At 39.1% G+C, this 22935-nt stretch overlaps 1 protein-coding gene and 1 pseudogene across 2 annotated transcripts in view; one reads left to right on the forward strand and one right to left on the reverse strand.

Moving 5' to 3' along the window:
* RAD54B (RAD54 homolog B) overlaps positions 1-22935 on the forward strand; it is an 89490-nt gene that overhangs the window by 10013 nt on the left and 56542 nt on the right. For both annotated transcript variants that reach the window (XM_072803888.1, XM_072803889.1), the window contains exon 3: positions 5156-5324. In XM_072803888.1, the coding sequence (XP_072659989.1) occupies positions 5156-5324 (169 nt within the window). The remainder of the gene's footprint in view (positions 1-5155; positions 5325-22935) is intronic.
* LOC140620097 (charged multivesicular body protein 3 pseudogene) lies at positions 20367-21070 on the reverse strand (annotated as a pseudogene).

The following is a 22935-nucleotide window of genomic DNA, read 5'->3' on the forward strand; positions in this document are numbered from 1 at the left end:
TAAAATTCTTTAAAAAAAAAAAACAAACTAATTTGTTTTTTATTGAAGTGTGATTGACAGTTATATTCAGTTATACAACATAATTATTTGATATTTGTATGTATTGTCAAATAATCGCATTATAAGTCTAGTTATCTGTCCCTGTACATACAGATTTTTTTTTCTTGTCTCTTATATTTTTTTCAAAGAGTTTTGTAGTTTTCTTACATTTCAGTCTGTGTCCCATTTTTTGAGTTCATTTTTGTGTGTGAGGTGTGAGGTAGGGGTCCAATTTCATTCTTTTGTATGTGGATACCACGTTGCTCCAGGATGTTAAGAAAACTTATTTACCCATGAATCGTTTTGACACCCTTGTCTTAGGGTTTATTTTTTGATGTAGTTTCCAAGGACTAATTTGAGACCAAAACCCTTGATTTACTCCTTTCTTCTTTTAATTCTATCAGGAAACTAAATAGTTATTTTTAAGCAGTGGGCATTTTTGAGGTAGGCATTTTTGAAGCTGTACAGCTATTTTAAGCAAGGTAACAGGAGAAGCCTTTAACAGTTAACTCTATCTTCTCCTTAGTCTAATTTCTAATTTTTTTAAAAAGATTTTATTTATTTATTCATGAGAGACACAGAGAGAGGCAGAGACACAGGCAGAGGGAGAAGCAGGCTCCCTGCGGGGAGCCCGACATGGAACTCGATCCCTGGACCTGGATCACACCCTAAGCCAAAGACAGACACTCAACCACTGAGCCACCCAGGTGTCCTGTAAATTTTTGTTCTTAAATAATTTCTCAGGCAGCCCCAGTGGCCCAGTGGTTTGGTGCTGGATGATATCCTGGAGACCCGGGATCAAATCCCACGTCAGGCTCCCTGCATGGAGTCTGCTTCTCCCTCTGCCTGTGTCTCTGCCTTTCTCTCTCTCTCTCTGTGTCTGTCATGAATAAATAAATAAAATCTAAAAAAAACCGGTTCTCCAGAATTTATTAAAAAAAATGATTTCTCATCTTAGGTTGAGTTAATCCATACTAAAATAGTATTGTTTTAGTTCCTTCAGGGGTTTTTACTTGTTTGGTCTGATAAATAAAAAATCTGGAACAAACTGTCAAATATGCTAATTGGTGGTAATTCATTGAATAATATAGGAGTCTGAATCTATTCATTTGCATGCTCTCTCTCTAAAATCTTAAATTTAAACGTATACTCTAGTAGGCAGAAAAATGGATCTCTAGAAACATCCACGTTTTAGTCCTTGGAAACTGGATAAGTTACCTTATATGGGAAAAGGAAATTGGACTACGTGATTACTGTTAAAGACCCTGAGATGGGGAGGTTATCCTGAATTATCTGGATGTGTCCAACATAATGACAAAGGTTCTTAAAAGTGGAAAAGGGAGACAGAATAGAGTGTTAGATGTGGTTATGGAACCAGAGTCAGAGAGAGGCAGAGTAGCTGGCTTTGAGGATGGAGGATGTGGATGACTTAGAAGTTTGCAAAGACAAGGAAATAATCTCCCCTAGAGCTTCCAGAAAGGGGTGCATCCCTACTGATTCCCTTGATTTTAGCCCACTAAGATCCAAGTCAGAGTTCTAACATGCAGAATTGCAAAATGATAGCTTTGCATTGTTGTGAGCAACTAAGTTTATGGTAATTGGTTACAGCAGCAATAGAAAACTAATACATATACAAAAATAGAAAAAATGGCATATATATATTTAAAAAAAACCCTGTGTACCATTATTTAACTTCAAAGTTGTCAATTCATGACCAGTCTTGTTTCTTCATCTCCCTCCCCAGTTCCTCACTACTCATTTTTTTGAAAGTTTTTAGTTTTAAATATTTTATTTTTAAGTAATCTCTCCATTCAACATGGGGCTCAAATTTACAACCCTGAGATTAAGAGTCGCATGCTTCACTGAATAAGCCAGCCAGTTGCCCTTGAAGTTTTTATTTTAATAAGGCAGTGCTCATCATGACGTATACACTCCTTAATCCCCATCACCTATTTCACCCATCCCCTTCTACCTCCCTCTGGTAACAGTTTGTCCTCTATAGTCAAGAGTCTGTTTCTTGCTTTTCTGTTACTCTTTTTATTCTCCTTTGCTCATTTGTTTCTTAAATTCCACATATAAGTGAAATCGTGTGGTATTTGTGCTTCTCTGACTTATTCACTTAGCTTTATACTTTCCATCCATGTTGTAGCAAATGGCAAGATTTCATTCTTTTTCATGGCTGAATAATATTCCATTATACATATAAAACATCTAATATTAAATATTAATATATTAAATATATATATTTACCACGTCTTTCTTATCCATTCATCAGTTGATGGACACTTGGGATGCTTCCATCTCTCTTGGCTGTTGTAAATAATGCAACTATAAACACAGGGGGCATGTATCCCTTTGAATTAGTGTTTCTGTATTCTTCAGGTAAATACCTAGTAGTACAATTGCTGGATCATAGGGTAGTTCTATTTTAAATTTTTTAAATTTTATTTATTTATTTATTTATTTATTTATTTATTTATTTATTTATTTATTTATGATAGTCACAGAGAGAGAGAGAGAGAGAGGCAGAGACACAGGCAGAGGGAGAAGTAGGCCTGCGGGGAGCCCGATGTGGGACTCCATCCTGGGTCTCCAGGATCACGCCCTGGGCTGAAGGCAGGCGCCAAACCACTGAGACACCCAGGAATCCCCAAAATATTTTATTTATTTATTTGAGAGAGCAAGCGAGAGAGAGAGCATGAGCACATGAGTCGGTGGGAGAGGCAGAGGGAGAAGCAGACTCCCTGTTGAGTGCAGAGCCTGATGTTGAGGTTGATTCCAGGATCCTGAGATCAAGACCTGAGCCGAAGGGAGATGCTTAACTGACTGAGCCACCCAGGCACCCCTATTTTTAACTTTTTGAGGAACCTTCATATTGTTTTTCACAATGGCTGCACCAGCTTGCATTCCCACCAGGAGGGTTCCTTTTTTCTCCACATCCTGGCCAACATCTGTTGTTTCTTTTGTGGTTGATTTAGCCATTCTGACAGGTGTGATGTGATATCTCATTGTAGTTTTGATTTGCATTTCCCTGATGATGAGTGATGATGACCATCTTTTCACGTGTCTATTGGCCATCTTGATGTCTCCCTTGGAGAAATGTCTGTTCATGCCTTCTGCCCATTTCTTAATTGGAATATTTGTTTTTGGGGTATTGTTTTAGTTTTTTATATATTTTGGGTGCTAACCCTTTATTGGATGTCATTTGCAAATACTGTGACTCTCTCTTTAGGTTGCCTTTTAGTTTTGTTGGTTGTATCATTTGCTGTACAGAAGCTTTTTTTTTTTTTTTTGTACAGAAGCTTTTTATTTTGATTTAGTCCTGATTTATTTTTGCTTCTGTTTCCCTTGCCTCAGGGACCTGTCTAGAAATAATTCCTATGGCTGATGTCAGAGAAATTACTGCCTCTGCTATCTTTCAGGATTTTTATGGTTTCAGGTTTCACATTTAGGTCTTTAATCTATTTTTTTAAAGGGAGAGGGGCAGAGAGAGAGAGAGAGAGAGACTTAAGCTGGGTGTGGAGCCTGATGGGGGCTCAATATCAGAAACCTGAGGTCATGACTTAAACTGAAATCAAGTCCGACACTTAACCTACTGAGCCATCCAGGTGCCCCTCCATTTTGAATTTATTTTTGTGTATGGTGTAAGAAAGTGGTCCAATTTCATTCTTCTGCATGTTGTCCAATTTTCTCAATACCATTTGTTGAAGACAGTCTTTTTTTCCCCACTAGATATTCTTTTCTGCTTTGTTGAAGATTAATTGACCATATAGTTGTGGATTTATGGTCTGGATTTTCTATTCTGTTCCATTGATCTATGTGTCTGTTTTTGCACCAGGACAGTACTATTTTTTTAATTTTTTAAATTAAAAATTTTTTTTTAAGATTTCTTTTTTTAAATTTTTAAAAAAGATTTTATTTATTTATTCCTGAGAGACCCAAAGAGAGAGAGGCAGAGACACAGGCAGAGGGAGAAGCAGGCTCCATGCAGGGAGCCTGACGTGGCACTCAATCCCGGGACCCCAGGATCACACCCTGGGCAGAAGGCAGGCGCTTAAACCGCTGAGCCACCCAGGCTGCCCAGTACAATACTATTTTGATTACTATAGCTTTGTAATATAACTTGAAGTCTGAAATTGTGATGCCTCTAGCTCCGCTTTTCTTTTTCAAGATTGCTTTGGCTATTTGGTGTCTTTTGTAGTTCATACAAATTTTGGGGTTGTTTGTTTTAGTTCTGTGAAAAATACTTTTGATATTTTTTTAATTTTTTAAAAATTTTTATTTATTTATGATAGTCACACAGAGAGAGAGAGAGAGAGAGGCAGAGACATAGGCAGAGGGAGAAGCAGGCTCCATGCACCGGGAGCCCAACGTGGGATTCGATCCCAGGTCTCCAGGATCGCGCCCTGGGCCAAAGGCAGGCGCCAAACCGCTGCACCACCCAGGGATCCCAATACTTTTGATATTTTGTTGGGGATTGCATTAAATGTATATAGATTGCTGTGGGTAGCACAGACATTTTAGCAGTATTTGTTCTTCTGTCCAAGAGCATGGAATGTTTTTCCATGTCTTTGTGTTGTCTTCGATATCTTTCATTGTTCCTTAGTTCTCAGAGTACAGGTCTTTCGTCTCTTTGGTTAGATTTATTTCTAGGTATCTCGTTATTCTGGTGCAACTTACTCATTATTTTGATGCCGATCCCAGGAATATCTTTTCATTTGTAAACAGTTTAGTATTTGTCTATATAAATGATGTAGTGACAGTACCACTATATCACATAAAGAATGCAAATAAGTATTGATTTTAATATTGAGAAATTTGGCAAGATAAAAGCAATTGACTCTGAGAATGGTATGTTATGACATGTTTAAAAACTCTTCTGATACGTTGTTTAGCATACACTATAATTTTCATTCTAGTGTGTCTTTAAGCTTTTATAACATAATTAAAACTAGTTTAATAATAAAAGTTGGATTTTAAATTTATTTTAAAATATCTATTCCCTAATTAAGATAGAGAGAAACTGGTAGTTTGTATTTTAAATTAGGAATTTTTTATGTAAAATACAGGCAATTAGATTTAATTTCTGCATTAAATAGATATTTCCTTCTTTTAGGTTGTTGGAAGTCAGAATACCTTTCTCCAGGTAAAAAGTAATCCCAGAATATGCAGTTTAAATCTGCCTACTGAGGGAAGTGCTAGAGAAATTAATCATGAGTGTAATTACAGTGAAAAACACTGTTCTGAAGCATCTGTAACAGCAACATTAGATCTACCTCATACAGGTAAGACTGCTTTTTATTGATTAGATTTACACTTGACTAGTTGTAGTACAGTATTATTTAAATTGACTATTTTTTTATTTTAAAGATTTCATTTATTATTTATTCATGAGAGACAGGGGGGTGCGGGTGGTGGTGCAGAGACACAGGCAGAGGGAAAAGCAGGCTTGATCCAGGGAGCCTGACGTGGGACTCGATCCCGGGTCTCGAGGGTCATTCCCTGGGCTGAAGGCAGCACTAAACCATGGAGCCACCCGGGCTGCCCATTTATTAAATTGACTTTTTTTTTTTAAATTGACTATTTTGAATGAATGTTATATTTGTAATGCCCCTAGATTGTTGGCAATTCAGATTCTTTTGGTCATAATTTCTTTAGTGATTGGATTAATAGCCACATAATTCAAATCTTATACTTTATAGTAGATATCTAAGACTGTTTATTGTGAGCTTGTTGGTCAAATATGGTCTGTTCCTCTAGTACCAGAATTCTGTTTAAAGATTTGATTAAAAAAAAAAAAACTATAAAAACCATGTTGTTGGCGCCTTCCTGGCTCAGTCATTAGAGCATATGACTCTTAATCTCAGGGTCATGAGTTCAAGCCCTACATTGGGCATAGAGCCTATTTAAAAAAGAAACAGAAAAACATGTTAAAAGTACTAAGTTGGAGAGATGAACTTGAAATGAGTAAAATTGTTAATAATGGTCCATGGAGTACCTTCAGCTCAGTTAGATTTTGTATTGTGAAGGTACATTATTGAAGGAGAACCAAGGATTTAACAGATGCTCTCTCCCTGTACTGTAGAATAGAGTTAAAATAATAATTTTGCTTCTTTTTTTATCTGTCAGAGATTAATATTTTAGAAGTAATTAAAACAGTAAATAGGGTTGTTTACTGGTGTTTGTTTGACCTTGTGAAAGATAACATTAAGACTACATTTTTCCAAATGACATTTTTTTGTTGAATAAACAGATTCAGGGAGAGAGCCCCAGCTGGTCTATAGAAGAGTAATTGCCATCCTTAAGATACCAGTGCGAATCAGTAAGATTCCTTAAGCACTTAACCTTTTGAAGGAAGTTCTTGAAGTTTGTGAGGATTAATACATTTTACCAATGAATCGGTTCATTTCTTGTTGGGGGAGAAAGGAATTCTGTATTTTCCCAACTGACTAGCATTCTTAATTTCATTTATGTGTTCCTTGTAACTTTTCAAAACCTGTGACTGGTGTCAGGACAAAGTTGAGAAGGACTTTTGGAGCTGGATGTAGAGATCTGAGATCTCTGAAGACAGCTCTGGGTATGGCAGTTTAGCTGCTGTGCTGTCTCATTGATTTGCTCTCTCCTTATTTCTTTTCTCCTTGTCTCCCTTCCTATTTTTCTTCCATCTTTGTTAAGTGAGTATCCTGTTTTCCCAGGTATTCTTCTCTACGGCCAAGCCTGTGGCAGATAATGATCCCATGTATGCCTCTTTCTTTTCTCTTATGGTAGCTAATCTCTTCACTAGAGAATGATATTTAGACTCTAATACATTTCGTGTTACTGATTTGCTGCTTTATTTTTGTTCTACTATAGTTTCTCACTCTCTAACCTGCTAAATATGAGAAGGGAGTTAAGAGTTAAGATAAATTGAAGAGGGAGTTAATTTACTCAACCCTTAATCCCTTAATCCCTTCTCTGATTTAGTACATTCAGTGGACTGGGGAACCTTTGCCAACCTCCTGACACCCTCCTGCCTCTCATTCAGAGAGAGGTTAATTGGGGAAAAGAGCATTGTGAGAAACATCTTGCTTTCTGTGGTGGATTACTGGAGAGGGATGTTTTATGTAGAAAAATATGGAGATGAGAGACCCACATAGTATACATTCACCTCTTCCCATCTTTTTAATCCTAGATCTAATCTACCTTGAAGTGAGGTCCAAGCCTGTTTGTCCCAGTTAAAATGCCCTCGTTTTCCCCTGTCATCTCTTTATTTTGAAGAATTTCCTAGATGTAGAGAAGTAGAAAGAATAATCTAATTATCATCCTAAATACTGCAGTTAACACTTTGCTTCCTGACCCCCCTATGCCCCTATTTTTTTTCTAGATCATTTGCAAACATCATCTGTAAATACTTCAGCATGTATTTCTTAAAATTATCCCTAATAATTAATATTTAATGTCCACTTCATCAGTAATATCATTTTTGCATAAGCTGATTTAAAATTTTTTTTTTAAATTTTTATTTATTTATGATAGTCACACAGAGAGAAAGAGAGAGAGGCAGAGACACAGGCAGATGGAGAAGCAGGCTCCACGCACCAGGAGCCCGATGTGGGATTCGATCCTGGGTCTCCAGGATCGCGCCCTGGGCCAAAGGCAGGCGCCAAACCGCTGCGCCACCCAGGGATCCCGCATAAGCTGATTTAAATTTGGTTTCTTTCTCTACTGAAAGTGCCCTGATGAGTATATTTTCACTCCACTGAACTTCACTGGCCACTTCAGGTCTCTTTATAACCCTGCACCTTTGCAGATAATAGTCTCTGTGTGAGAATGAAAGTGTAAGTCTGATGTGGAGAACAAAGGCAGAAGAAAAAAAAAAATTAAACTTCCTTACAGCTTACAGCCCATTGATAAGTACTTGAGACAGGCAGAGTGACCTTCCTCCAGGAACTCAACTGCCTCAGTGTTAATACTTTGCTAAGGGCAAAAGGCAACCCTAGCTGGACATCAGCCTGACCTCCAGGATCCTGTAGGTCTTTAACATATAAAAATCCCTTTGGAAACTTCCTTTATCTCTACCCCTGCCCCTCCAAGATACATGTGAGCAATCATCTTCCAGGCATATGGCCCAGTGATGTACATCTGAAGGGACTCATGAATAAGACTTTACTAGACAGTAAATGACCTTTTCCTAACAATAGCTAGCCCCCTCCAGGTCCTGGAAACCTTGCTTCCAGATTCCTTGGGGATTACACTATCCCTAACCCCCTCCCAACTTGAAAGTATGTAATCAGCTACTCCTCCCAACCCCAGTGCTGTTCCTTCTGCCCACGAGTCCTGTCCCTGTGCTCTAATAAAACCACTTTGTTTGCATCAGAAACATCTCAAGAATTCTTTCTTGACTGTTTGCTCCTGGATTCCCAACATTTCACATCAGGGCTACCATTAATGATTTCATCCATGGCTTTTTTGGAGGTTGTGCTATAAGATTAGAAGAGCAACTTCTGTCTTTAAAAAAAATTTTTTTTTGGTCTTGTCTTTGGCCTCTACTCTTTGCCTTGGCTTGAGAAAATTAAAGGGAACATATAATGGGTTGAATTGTATCCTAAAAAAGATGTCTTTTAAGTCCTAACCTCTGGGAAATGTGACCTTATTTGGGAAATAGGGTCTTTGCAGTTGTAATCAAATTTTTTTTTAAAAGATTTTATTTATTTATTCATGAGAGACACAGAGGCAGAGACACAGGCAGAAGGTGAAGCAGGTTCCCTGCGGGGAGCCCGATGGGGGACTTGATCCCAGGACTCCGGGGTCACGCCCTGAGCTGAAGGCAGACGCTTAACCGCTGAGCCTCTCAGGCACCCCTCAATTTAAGATGAGATCATAAGGTGTTAGGGTGGGGCCTAAATCTAATGGTTGATGTCCTTATGAGGAGAAAAGTCCACATGATGATGGAGGCAGAGATTGGAGTAATACAGCTGTAAGCCAAATGCCACCAAGGATTATTGGCAACCACCGGAAGCTAGAAAGCGGCAAGGAAGGATTCTTCCCTAGAATTTTCAGAGAAAGGCCTTGCTGACAACACTGATTTTGAACTGGTCTCCAGATTTTGAGAAAATAAATTCTGTTGTTTTAAGCCACCTAGTTTTTGGTACTTTGTCATGGCAGTCCTCAGAAATTAATGCAGGAAGCCTTAGACCTCCTGGTGCTCAGAACAATACTTACTTTCTTTAGAAACAGAAAGAAATTGTTTCATTCTTTCTGATTCCTTCTCATTCTCTCAAACTGTTCAACCACACTGTATTGTGTTATATTTTATTTATTTACCTGACTAAAGTGTGAGTACAAAGCCAAGAACTTTCTCTTGTTCAGGTTTTAAGTCAAATAATAGGAGTTCAAAAACATTTTATGACTGAATGAAAGGATCTTGGAAAACTTGTCAAGTCCCTTGGATAAGTTCTTTGGCTTTGAAATTCTTCAGAGAAGTCAGTGGTCAAGAAGAGTTACTGGAATATTATAGTTTTCAGGGTTTGGTAATATTTGAAAGAGCAGCTTCAAAAAATGGAACAAAAGTCATATTGTAGTAGATAACTAATGAGTGGAAACAGGCAAATGGAGACACTGAATCTAAGTAAATGAAGTATGTTAAAATAAATTTGGTTGTGAAGAGAAGGAATAGTATCCTGAGGGAGAGCAGGGGACCAGAGAGGTTTTTTTTTTGTTGTTGTTTCTTAAGATTTTATTTTTTTTAAGTAATCTCTGTACCCAACATGGGGCTGGAATCCACAGTCCTGAGATTAAGAGATGTATCCTCTACTGACAATCACCGGGCACCCCGTCATTGTTTTTTAAAAGTATTATGTTATAGGCTGTAGGGAATGAGGTCGTAAAGAGGGGGAAGATTAGGATATGAAAAGGGAATGATAGGGATGCGTGGGTGGCTCAGTGGCTGAGCGTCTGCCTTGGGCTCAGGGCTTGATTCCGGGGTTCTGGGATCGAATCCCGCGTCGGGCTCCCCGCAGGGAGCCTGCTTCTCCCTCTGCCTGTGTCTCTGCCTCTCTCCCTTTGTCTCTTATGAATAAATAAATTTTAAAAAGGGAATAATAAAATCTCTTTCCTGTGTAGATACTAGATAAGGGGTTTTCAGTTGGGTCTGAAGTCCTTGGTGATGGTTGAGTGTCTTCTCAGGGGTTTATAAATTCTTGGAGAAGCTTAGAATTTTGTGTTTTAACTGATAGGAATAAATGCATGTAAGCATATGCTGCATCTTTGCATGGCCACATTATAATTATTATCAGTTTTCGTGTCTCCAAATGAGAACAGAGGTGAACAGGATATGTTAGTGGTATACTCCTAGTAAACGCAGGTTTTATATATTCACTTAGGATGGTCAAACAATCGATCCATTGTATGTCCTGTTGAAAAAGGCTGTGCCAGATTAGTGGGTGTCATATTAATGTGGTGAATAATAGTTTAGTATCAGTAAGGTATCACTATTCTATTAAATTTATATGATTTTGAATTTTATTGGTTTCATTTATATTTAGTTTATAAATGTTTATTTTTTTATTGTGATAAAACATGAATAACATAAAATTCACCTTTCTTTTTTTTTTAATTTTTTTTTATTGGTGTTTAATTTACCAACATACAGAATAACCCCCAGTGCCCGTCACCCATTCACTCCCACCCCCCACCCTCCTCCCCTTCTACCACCCCAAGTTCGTTTCCCAGAGTTAGCAGTCTTTACGTTCTTTAACTATTTTAAAGTGTACAGTTCAGTGGCATTTAGCATATTTACATTGTTGTGCAACAGTCACCACTCTCTATGTCTAGTTTCATCTTGCTAAAAGGAAACCCTGGACGAATTAAGCACTCAGCTCTCCCTTCTCCCCTGGCTGCATAGTCCCTGGCACCCACCAGTATGGTTTCTGTCTCTAGGGATTTGCCTGTTTTGGAAATTTCATATGAATAGAATTATAATATGTAGTCCCTTATGACTTTATTTTTTTATTTTATTTTATTTTTTAAAAAGATTTTTATTATTCATGAGAGACACACAGAGAGAGAGGCAGAGACACAGGCAGAGGGAGAAGCAGGCCCCATGCAGGGAGCCCTACGTGGGACTCGATCCTGGGTCTCCAGGATCACACCCCGGGGCTGAAGGCAGTGCTAAACCACTGGGCCACTGGAGCTGCCCTTTTGACTTAAAAAAAAAAGTAATGCATCACATGGTAAGGAATTTAGAAGACATGAAGAATATACTAAAAAGATTCCCTTTCCTGATCCCTAGCCATCTAATTCTCCAGAGGCAAACCAGTTATCAATTTTTGAGGTATCTTTTTTGAGATATTCTATACATTTGGAAACATATTTGTATGTATGTATTCTCCCCATACAAATGATTGTTCACCAGCTGCACTGTTCTGTACATTGCATTTTTTACTATAACAGTATATTTTAGAAATCTTTTTGTCAGTACATTCAGAACTACCTTATGTTTTCTTTTTTTTAAAGATTTATTTATTTTGGAGAGAGAGTGCGTACTAGTGGGGTGGGGGAGGAGCAGAGGGAGAGAATCCTGGAGCAGACTCCCTGCTGAGCACAGAGCCAGATATGGGACCAGAAGCCAGGTCCCTGAGATCGTGACCTGAGCTGATATCAAGGGTCTGCTGCTCAACTGACTGAGCCACTCAGGTGCCCCCTAGAACTATCTTACGTTTTTTTAAAAGCTACTAATATTTCATCATTATGGGTATGCCAGATGTATTTAACTGATGCTTTATTAAAGGATGTTTATGTTATTTGGGATCTTTTGTTGTTATAAGCAAAGCTACAATTAATGACTATATATTATATACATATGTGAGAATATATCCATAGGATAAATACTCTGGAGTGGAGTGCTGGTTTCAAGGTATGTGCATTTATCATTTTGTTGGATAATGATTAATTGCCCTCTGCAGAAGCCAGAAGTTTATCTTTCCACCAGCAATCTGTGAGCAATGCATGTGCAATTTATTGTGATGCTCAACTATGCGGCTATATTTTTTAATATTTGATAATCTAATTGTCAAAAATATTATTTTGTTGTGCTTTTCTTAATTATTTATTTTGGAGAGAGTGTGCACATGCATGAGCAGGGGGAGGAATAGAGACAAAGGGGGAGAGAATCTCAAGGAGACTCCTTTTTTTTAATTAAATTAAATTAATTAATTAATTAATTTATTTACTTATTTATGATAGTCACACAGAGAGAGAGAGAGAGAGGCAGAGACACAGGCAGAGGGAGAAGCGGGCTCCATGCACCGGGAGCCCGACGTGGGATTCGATCCTGGTCTCCAGGATCGCGCCCTGGGCCAAAGGCAGGCGCCAAACCGCTGCGCTACCCAGGGATCCCAAGGAGACTCCTTCTGAGCACACACCCTGAGATCATGACCTGAGCCCAAATCAAGAAATGGATGCTTAACCAACTGAGCCTGTTGTGCTTTTTAAGTTAAAGTTTTTAATATTACATTTTAAAAATGTTTCAAACTTAGAGAAAAATTCAAGAATAGTACAAAGGGACTGCCACAAATTTTACCACATTCATGTGTGTAATTTTTCTGAACCAATTGAGAATAAGTTGCTGACACGATGCTCCATCATTCTATAAATTCTTCAATCTGTATTTCCAAACTCTATATAATAAAGCACAACAATGCCACCATCAGAATCAGGAAGTTCTCTTTGATACAATTCTACCCTTAACCTACAGATCCAGTTCAACTTTCTTGTCTTGTCTCAATGATGTCCTTCGTATCAAAAATGAATTTAAGAAATGAATAAATAAATATTTTTTCCTATTAGTCTAGGATTACGTGTTGTATTTAGTTGCATGTCCCTTTAGTCTCTTTTAATCTGCAACAATTTTTTAGTCTTTGCTTCTCTATTGTGCAGAATTTTAATACTTTTGAAGAGTACAGGCCAATCATTTTATTTTATTTTATTTGAGAGAGAGCACGAGCATGAGAGAGAGCACACGATCAGGAGGAAAGGGCAGAGGGAGGGGGGAAGCAGCAGGAAACCTGACGCCAGGTCCAATCCCAGGACCCCAAGATCACCAACTGAGCCACCCAGGCGGCCTCATGCCAATCATTTATAGAATATTCCTCAATCTGGGTTTGTTGATGTTTCCTTATGAATAGATTCAGGTATACATTTTTGGCAGGAATATCACAAAAATATTCTTGGTGTAACATTAGGAGACATGTGTCAATTTATTAAGTTTGGTTATTTACATAAATTAGTATCTGGTAGGTTTCTTCACTATAAAGTTATTATTTCTGCCTTTGTACGTACTTAATAAGTATCTGTGGGAAGAGCATTTGAAACTGTTAATATTTTTGTATTTAATCAAGTGTTCATTTAGTAATTTTAGCTTTCATTGATTCTTGCTTGAGATTTTCTAATTATACTTGTATTTTTTAGTTAGCATTCTGCTGTATGCAAGAGCTTTTCCTTCTCCCCGTTTATTCACTAATTTTTGCAGATTCGTGAGTTTCTATTTTATTTGCTTGGCTATCTGTTATTGTTATTTATTGTGATGCTTAGATTGATTTGAATATTTGTGTCCTTTTAACAATCCCCATTAATTTTTTATTACTTTTGTACTTTCTTGTACAATAATATCATCCTTGACCCAGTTCTTGAAATTAGCCAAAGACCGGGATACCTTTTTGCTAGAGAATGGTTTTTAAAAACCAAGATCTAAAAATTAGAGCAGAAGACAAACCATTAGAGACTCCAACTCTGGGAAACAAAGAGTTTCAGGAGGGGAGGTGAGTGAGGGAGATGGGGTGACTAGGTGACAGGCACTGAGAAGGGCACTTGATGGGATGAACATTGGGTGTTATACTATATGTTGGCAAATTGAACTTAAATTGAAAAAAAACAAAACAACCCCCCCCCCCCACCACCCCACCACCACCAAGATCTGGGTACGAGGTGTGCACATTGATACTGAAGTGTTATTGCTTTCAACCCTTCCAGTGATCACCGCCAGGAAATACATATATACGGTTACATCTATATTTATCTGTATATTTTAAAAAAATGTGAGTTCATACTAATACTCCAATTGCAGTTTAGTGCCACAGGATTCATTCTAATCTTCACTACTTCCATATCTGTGGTGTCTTATTTTTTTTTAAATTTTATTTATTTATTCATGAGAGACACAGAGGCAGAGACACAGGCAGAGGGAGAGCCCGATGCAGGACTCACTGCCAGGACCCCTGGGTCATGCCCTGAGCCGAAGGCAGATGCTCAACCACTGAGCCACTCAGGCGTCCCTACAGCCTCTTTGATAGTGAAAAAATTGGTTACCATTATCCTCAATATATTTACTTATTTTTCATTTTACTAGTATGTAAATAGTCTACCAAAAAATTAATGTAAATATTGTAAAAAAAAAAAAGTTTAAGATTTTACATCCTTATGAAAAATGGTTATTTGAACGAAATTTAGAAATTTAGATTTTTCTTACAAAAATTATGTTGACACGATAAGGCTTCTTTTGTGTACGTATGATTTTATTGACTTTCTTTGTTCCATCATAAAAGGGTATTTTTACAAAATATTTATGGATTTCTTAACTTCTCCCAAGTGCCTATAATCCTTTGATACTCAAATCAGTCTTTCTAATCACCTATCCCATCAGCTTTTTGCAAAATTTGCTGTTGATTTTTATCATATTGTCATGTGGTCTTCAAAAAAACTTTGATATTATAGTTCTTAAAGGATATTTGAATGTGAATGTGAACTTTAAAAAATTTGTAATCTGTTAATGGATGAATATTTTTTCTTTTAGAGTGACTCTTAATTATATAACTGTTAGGAATCAGATACCGAATACTCAGATTCTCTATATTCGTATTTCTGTTAGGAAGGTATATTGAGAATTCAGGAGGCCACCCTTTGTGCTTTAAGGCTCTTTTATGAAGATTTGGGTCAGGGAATAAGTAGTTGTCTGGATTTGGGGTATGTGTAGAGTTGTTTTTCAGTCAAGATTAATTGACAATCTCAGGAGCCCAGTCTGCTAAAGATGGAAAACATGATAGGTATATTCCTATCTTTAAAAAAAAATACCAGTGAAGATAATTCTCCCTTAACTAATCTGCCATTAGTTCTTAAAATAAAGAAGGGCTTTTGAGCAACCAAACACTGGGACTATTCATTTGAAATCCTCCCTTGGACAAAAGTGAATAAATTTTCTCAACTTTATCCTGGCATCAAGCCGGTAAAAAAAGATCCTAGTCATTTGAATATTGACTCCTTATATGCATCCCTCCAAATCGTCTTAAAGCACATTTGAAACTACTAGGTATTATCCAGGACCATCTGTAGGAGATTGAGTTACTAAATTCTCTCCTGAGTATCAAGCGTTGCCTACTCTTCTGTAAGACACAGCATGCATGAGAAAAGGCAATAATCAGATATACATATTGAGCGGTGGTTCTTAATTATTACGCATTCTAGAAGGGCGTGTGTGTGTGCGCGCGTGCGCATGGGTCTATCTGTAGAGGAGGAGGTGTTGTAATGCCAAAACTATTATGTGCTCCTTCAGATCTGGTAAAATCAGGAGGGTCTTGAATGGCCTAACTATAAGTTAGTTTTCTTCCCTACTCTCCTCCTGAGGAATGAGATCCTCTAGCTAAACAACCCTCCTTATTAAATAGATCTGGTGCAGTTTCTGCATATCTGTGAATAACAGCTTTCATTTCCCTGCCAGCTGCAGAATTATTTAAACAAGCCAATCACATCCTCTTCTAGGATCCAGAGGACACCTCACCCTTTTGGTACTGCAAAGCCTGCTTTGCACAGCTCCTAGTGGTTCATTTTGTTCTGGAGGGCAATCTCTGTGCGCCGGCCCTGCATGAGTGTATGTGGCCACAGCTAATTTTACCTGTCCAGTATCAGGTGTTGTGTATTTGACCATCCTTGTAACTCTCGAACAGGAATCCTTTTTTCACCAATGAGGTAAATAGGGAGGCAGTTAAAACAGAGGGAGACATGCATTTTTCCAGGGAGCTTCACCAAGTTTCTCAAATAGTCTTGTAACTCTTGCCGTCCCTCCTCCCGAGGCTAAAAACTACTGGTGTATAAACTTTGTAGGATGTATTTACTAAGCTCTTTTGGAAAGTTTCTTTATTGCCTAGCATTTAAGCATGTGAAGTTTGTTTTAAACTTCCTCAGTTACTTGGATTAGGTATAAAATGGGAGTATTCCTGTTTGAGCCGAGCTTTAATCTGGGAGCCTGCTTTATGCTTTTGGGAGGGCTGATGTTGAATAATTGAAATAATAACAATGTTCAGCTTCTACTTTCGGGGAAATGAGTTGTGTTCATATGTTGCCTCTTTGAATCCTTACGTAAAAACAAATGTGGGGGCGCCTGGGTGACTCCGTTGGTTAAGTGTCTGACTCTTGATTTTGGCTCAGGTCATGATCTTGGTCAGGATTGAGCCCTGCATCCGGCTCTGTGCTCTGTGCAGTCTGCTCCTCCCTCTCCCTCTGCTCCTCCTCCCACTCATGCTCTCCCCCCTCCCCCCAACCAAGTAAGTAAGTAAGTAAATAAATAAAATCTTAAACAAAAACAAAATGTGAAGTGGTGATTTAAGCAAGACAAAATAGGCAAAGAGGATAAGCACAGCGGAGAGAAAGATAACACAATTTTAAAATATCAGTTAATATGCTTTTAGTTTAAGTATTAATAAGAGTACTGGCTTATATAATTGAGTTTTATTGGCATTTGTAGCTGGAAATTCCAGGCTTCAGGGTTGACTGGTCTAGCTGTTTAAAGGATATGATCATGAGCCTAGTTTCTTTTTCTCATTTGTCCAGGATTGGCTTCGTTGTTATACTGGCTTCCCTCATCGTGAGTGATAGATTTCAGCAACCACTGGGGCCATATACTTCCTTTTCCTCATCCATCTAATGGCAGGCAGATGCTCCCTACTCATGATCATTCAATACGATCTCTTAACTTCATTTTGATATTGTGCCACTTTCTGTGACCACGGGATTCCTAACCTTAGACCTATATTACCACTGTAAAGAAGACTTACTGGCTTGTACGCTGAGAATCATTAGTGTATAAATCAGATACACATTCTTCAGCTTTGTCCCTGGAAGTGAGTGCTATCTCATCCTAATTTCCCAGCTGCTGCACGATGGAGTAGAATGGGTGTTAGTGGGACCCCTGGACATTCATGATGTTAACTCTACTGAGAAATGATTAATTGAAAAAATGTCTGAAATAAATATGAGTAGCTTAGCAACATTTTTAGTGTACAAAATTTAACTAAAGGCTAGGCTCCTGCAAACTGGCTTCTGGGGCAGAGGCTCCTTTAGTTCAAAATAATTTTTAAAAAATATTTGATTTTTAAGTAATCTTTGTGGGGCTCACACTCACAACCCCGAGATCAAGAGTTCCACGCTCTACCTACTGAGCCAGCCAGGTGCTCCTCGTTCAAAATATTTTTACCCCGAGAACAAGACTTAACCAAATAGGGAGCCCAAATAGGGAGTATTCATAGAATACTATGAAGATGTATGTAAATTTAGATTGTGTAGAGTAACTCTGTGATTCAAGTAGCATAGTTGCAATAAATTTTATAATTTGACTCTGAGATAATATAAAATGTATTTATTGGTCTCTGACTGTGGTTGCTGACATAGAGCTCCAACAACCCTTTTAATTTCTTCAGCGATAACAGTACTAGGAACATTTTTTGTTCTAGTATTTGATCTATGACCCTGCTTCCCGACATATAGAGTTCCTAAATCCTTCTGAATTTCCTGGGCTATAGTAGTTTCTTTTGTTCTAATGAGGGGATTCTTGGTGGGCTCCTGGATGGGGGCTGGTTGCCAGGAAGACCAAACCATTACAAGCTTGGAATTCTCAGCCTGACTCCATCCTTCAGAGAGGGCAGGGAAGTTGGAAGTGGAGTTAAATGATAGGTCATGCCTGGCAGAGGAAGCCTCTGTAAATGGTACGCGGTCCGGAGAGCTGGGTTGGTGAACATGTGGAGATGTTGGGAGACTGGCTGCCTGGAGAGGGCGTGGAAGCCGTGTGGCCCTTCCCATGTAACTTCCATCTGGATCTTCATCTGTATCCTTTTATAAAAAATTGGTAAATAACCAGTAAACTCTTGTCCTGAATTCTGTGAGTTGCTCTAGGGAGTTATGTCTAGCTGCTTGGTGACGTGAAGCACAGGTGATGACTTGAAATGGGCATCTGAAGGCGGCAGGGTGGTGGGGGCACTCTTACGGGACTGGGCCTGTAACCTGCGGGATCTGCTGCTACCTCCAGGTGGATAGTGCCAGGATTGAGCTAAGTTGTAGGACACCCAGCTGGTATCACAGAACTGTTTGCGTGGGGAGACCCCCCACATCCTATGTGGGAAGTACTGTAGGTGTGGTGGTTGTGTGAAAGAAAGGAGTAACACAAGAAGAGGGCGGAGTTGGTGTTTTTTTTTTTTTTTTTTTAACTCAGACTTCTTCAGTTCTATAAGGATTACTAAGACCCCTGACATCTAGTTTTTGATTGTCTCAAGTGCCTGGTATCACAGACTGTCATCACCAAAGCACAGCAGTGACGTATGAGATAGAAATGCCACAGCAGCGTGACTCTTAGGCGTTGGATTCACCCTCGTTCTCACCCTATTTTATGTGGCAGATTATTTTGTTGTTTCACCTTCGTCACATGTTGCAGTGTGAAATATTCAACATAATCTCGCCTGCCTGCTCAGATCCCCTCGATGCCCCTGCCCCTAGGCTGCTCTGCCTCTGTAGCCTCCTCTGTTGCTTAGCAGAGCAGCGGGGCCCTGCTCCTTGGTGGTGCCCAGCCAGCCAGGCTGACGTGGGATGCTCTGGGGGGTCTCCTCCTGCTGTTCTTTCCGATCTTGGGTGAAAGGCCAGGACACAGGACTCAGGGGTCGCCCCCTGCACGTTTGTGGAGGCTGGAGGACACGATCTGGAAGTGCAGTGAGGTTTACTGTTAGTGGGATAAACACTGCCTAGAGGAAAGTAGGGGAGAGGAGAGAATCTTCCAGATTTTATTCCTCTTTTTTCTCTGTGGACTACGCTGAGGTTTTGTTTTGTTTTGTTTTGTTTTTGTAGACTATCAGGAGATGGTGCAAGGAGAGTACCAAGTAGATGCATTTGCCAAAGCGACCTATCGTATCTTTTCAGAGCTTGTTGTAAAGTGGTAGCTAGCACTTTGCTTTATGTGGTTCCTTGCCTTTGTTTCCCTTTTTTAAAAGCCTGATGCCCTCTGTGAGCAACTCCCAGATAAAGCCACTAGCATTCTAATCATTGCTTCAGGTTCTATTTACCAGAGAATTTGGGCTAAGATAAATTGATAAGGCATGAATTTGTGCCTTTTTTTTTTTTTTTTTTGGACTGTCCTAAGATCTAGAAATAATTTCAGTAGTCACAGTACTCTTTTTGCCTAAAAAAAATTTATGGAAAAAAAATCACCCCTACTCCATAGTTATTTCTTATTGTTAAATTTAGTAGATGTAATTATTTAAATTCTATTTTAGAAATTTGTACTTAGTATATTTTTAATGGCTAAAGAGTTAAAATGTATTAACTACTATTTTTATTTTTTATTTTTTTATTTTTTATTTTTTTCCAAGAGTTAAAGCAGAAATTTTAAAAATCCATTTTATATACTGTTTTAGGGACAAAAAAATGTAGTCCTCAACATTTAGGAAATCAATTTTATCCTCAGAAGTGCTTTGGGAGAAGACAGATTCTTGTGCCCTTTCCTCCAAAAGATACTTCTGTTGATATTCCTGAAAATGATGTGCTGCGGGATGCCTGGGTGGCTCAGTGGTTGAGCATCTGCCTTTGGCTCAGGACGTGATCCCACGGTTCGGGGATCGAGTCCCGCATCGGGCTCCCTGCATGGAGCCTGCTTCTCCCTCTGCCTGGGTCTCTACCTCTCCCTCTCTCTCCCTCTCTCTGTGTCTCTCATGAATAAATAAATAAAATCTTAAAAAAAAAAAAAAAAGAAAATGATGCGCTGCGAGAAGACAGATTCCTTTGCCCTCTCCCCTCAAAAGATTCTTCTATTTATACCCCTGAAAATGATGCATTTATAACCCCACCTCTCAAGGACAATCCTGTTGAGATCCCTCAACCTCTGCAAAGAGTGAAGAGATACTAGCAGAGAACCTTCTCAGGATGCAGTGCCTCGCTGAGGTGTAGTGCAAAGGATCCATAAAATGGTGGTTGCTCCAGGGGAGTGTGTTTGCTCCTGGTAGGCCGCTGTGAGAGAGCCCGCCGGCCCAGCAGGGCGGCCCCTAGGTGCGAAGTGTGGCCAGATGGGACTGCATGGCCTCCAGAGCCGCTTCCTCCTCCTCATCTTCTGATGCAGCCATCGCTCCTGAGGTTCGGGCCCTGCAGGGGCGTCGGTCACTTTACTAGGTGCTTTGCCTGAGGCCCCTGCTGTGACTTCAAACGATTTTGTCATTTCATCCTGATCATCCATGCTCTCAAAAGTGTCCTCTAACATTTCTTCTATGATGCCAGCCTCCATCATCTGTTTGGATAGCTCTTTCATGGTGGCCTGGATTTCTGGGATCTTCACGAGACTGCATGGCCTCCATCACTTCTGCTCTTCCGCAGGGAACCAGCCACTCGCAAAACCGCCAGCTGGTTCTTCATCCCCATGAGCACAGAGTTCACGTGAGCCTTGAAAGCTTAGAGCTTGCTCACAGCCTTCCTTGACCTGATCATCTCCTGGGCTAGGACCACACAGACGGCCTCCTGACCCTTCTTGGCAGCATCCTTCACTGACCATTTTACTTTTTCTTTTTCTCTTTGGATATCTCTTATTTGACTGTCAACTCTCATTCCCTTTCTTATCTTCAGTGACCATTCATTGACCAGCTCTTTGGGTGGCTTCTTCTGGGTTTTCCCAAACAGCCCCATGGTGAACTGAACTCGTCTTGCCCCTGCCGGCTTTCCGTTCCCTGCTCCCAGGCAGGTCACCGGCAGCCGCCTGGGCGGGGCAGGTGAGAGGAGACATATTTTTATTTTTAAGGATAATTTTGAACATTTTATAATTTTAAAACATTAAGAGAAATTGAAAGAATCATACATTGAACACCCATATGCCCATTACCAAGATTCTACAATTAGAATTTTATGGCATTTGCTTTATTACTTATCTATCTATTCATTTGTCAATCTTCTTTTAAAATTATTTAATTTATTATTATTATTACCTTTTTTTTTTTTTTTTAAGTAGGCTCTATGTCCAATGTGGGGCTTGAACTCACAGCCCCTAGATTGAGTCACATGCTCTACTGATTGAGCCAGTTGGGTACCCTAATCTATCTTACTTTTTAAAAATGAAATAAAGAAATTTTTATTATTAGAGTATAGTTGACATACAATCTTAAATTAGTTTCAGGTGCATAGCTCCAGAGTGACTTGACAGTTTATACTTACTCAGTACTCCCCATGATAAAATGTAGTCACCATACAACATTATTACAATATCATTGACTATATTCCCAATGCTGTACTTTTTATCTCTGTGACTTATTTATTTTTTAACAGGAAGTTTGTAGCTCTTAATCCCCTTCATCTGTTTTGCCCACTCCCCACCCCCTTCCCTCTGGCAACCATCAGTTCTCTGTACTTATGAGTCTGTTTCTATTTTCTTGTTTGTTTATTCATTTTGTTTTTTAGATTCCACATATGAGTGAAATCACATGGTATTTGTCTTTCTCTGTCTGGCTTACTTCGCTTAAGATAATACCCTCTGTGTCCATCTGTGTTATTGTAAATGACAAGATCTTATTCTTTTTTATGGGTGGGTAATAGTCTGTTATGCACGTGCGTGTGTGTGTGTGTATGTGTGTGTGTGTACCACATGTATATCCATTCGTCTATCGATGGATACTTAGGTTGTTTCCATATCTTGGCTCTTGTAAATAATGCTGCAGTAAACATAGGGGTGCATATATCTTTTTTTTTTTTTTAAAGATTTTATTTATTTATTCATGAGAGACACAGAGAGAGAAAGAGAGAGACAAGGTAGAGGGAGAAGCAGGCTCCCTGCAGGGAGCCCGATGTCGGACTTGATCCCGGGACTCTAGGATCATGACCTGAGCTGAAGGCAGATGCTTTAACCGCTGAGCCACCCAGGTGTCCCACTTTGGGTAAATTTTTAATGGAATTACTATATCGTATTACTATTTTTTTTAATTTTTATTTATTTATGATAGTTACAGAGAGAGAGAGAGAGGCAGAGACACAGGCAGAGGGAGAAGCAGGCTCCATGCACCGGGAGCCCGACGTGGGATTCGATCCCGGGTCTCCAGGATCGCGCCCTGGGCCAAAGGCAGGCGCCAAACCGCTGCGCCACCCAGGGATCCCCTGTATTACTATTTTTAATTTTTTGAGGAACCTTCATACTGTTTTTCCAGTGTTTATGCCAATTTTTATTCCCACCAGCAGTATGTGAGTGTTTTCTCCTCTATATTCTTATCAACACTTGTTATTTCTTATCTTTTTGATACCGACCATTCTGACTGGTATGAGATGATACATCATTGTGGTTTTAATTTACATTTCCCTGATGATTAGGGATGTTGAATGTGTTTTCATGTGTCTGTTGGCCATCTGTATGTCTTTGGAAAAATGTCTATTCAGGTCCTCTGCCCAATTTTAAATTGGGTTATTTATTTTTTTAGTGTTAAGTTATACAAGTTCTTTTATGTATTTTGGATATTAACCTCTTATCAGATGTATCATTTGCAAATATCTGCTCCCATTCAGTAGGTTGCCTTTTTGTTTTGTTCTGTGCTGAGGATTCTTTGCAGTTTTCACTACTGTGCTTTGGAGATTTTTATTTTTAGA

This window comes from Canis lupus, chromosome 28 (assembly GCF_048164855.1).
Source record: "Canis lupus baileyi chromosome 28, mCanLup2.hap1, whole genome shotgun sequence".
Taxonomy (NCBI): domain Eukaryota; kingdom Metazoa; phylum Chordata; class Mammalia; order Carnivora; family Canidae; genus Canis; species Canis lupus.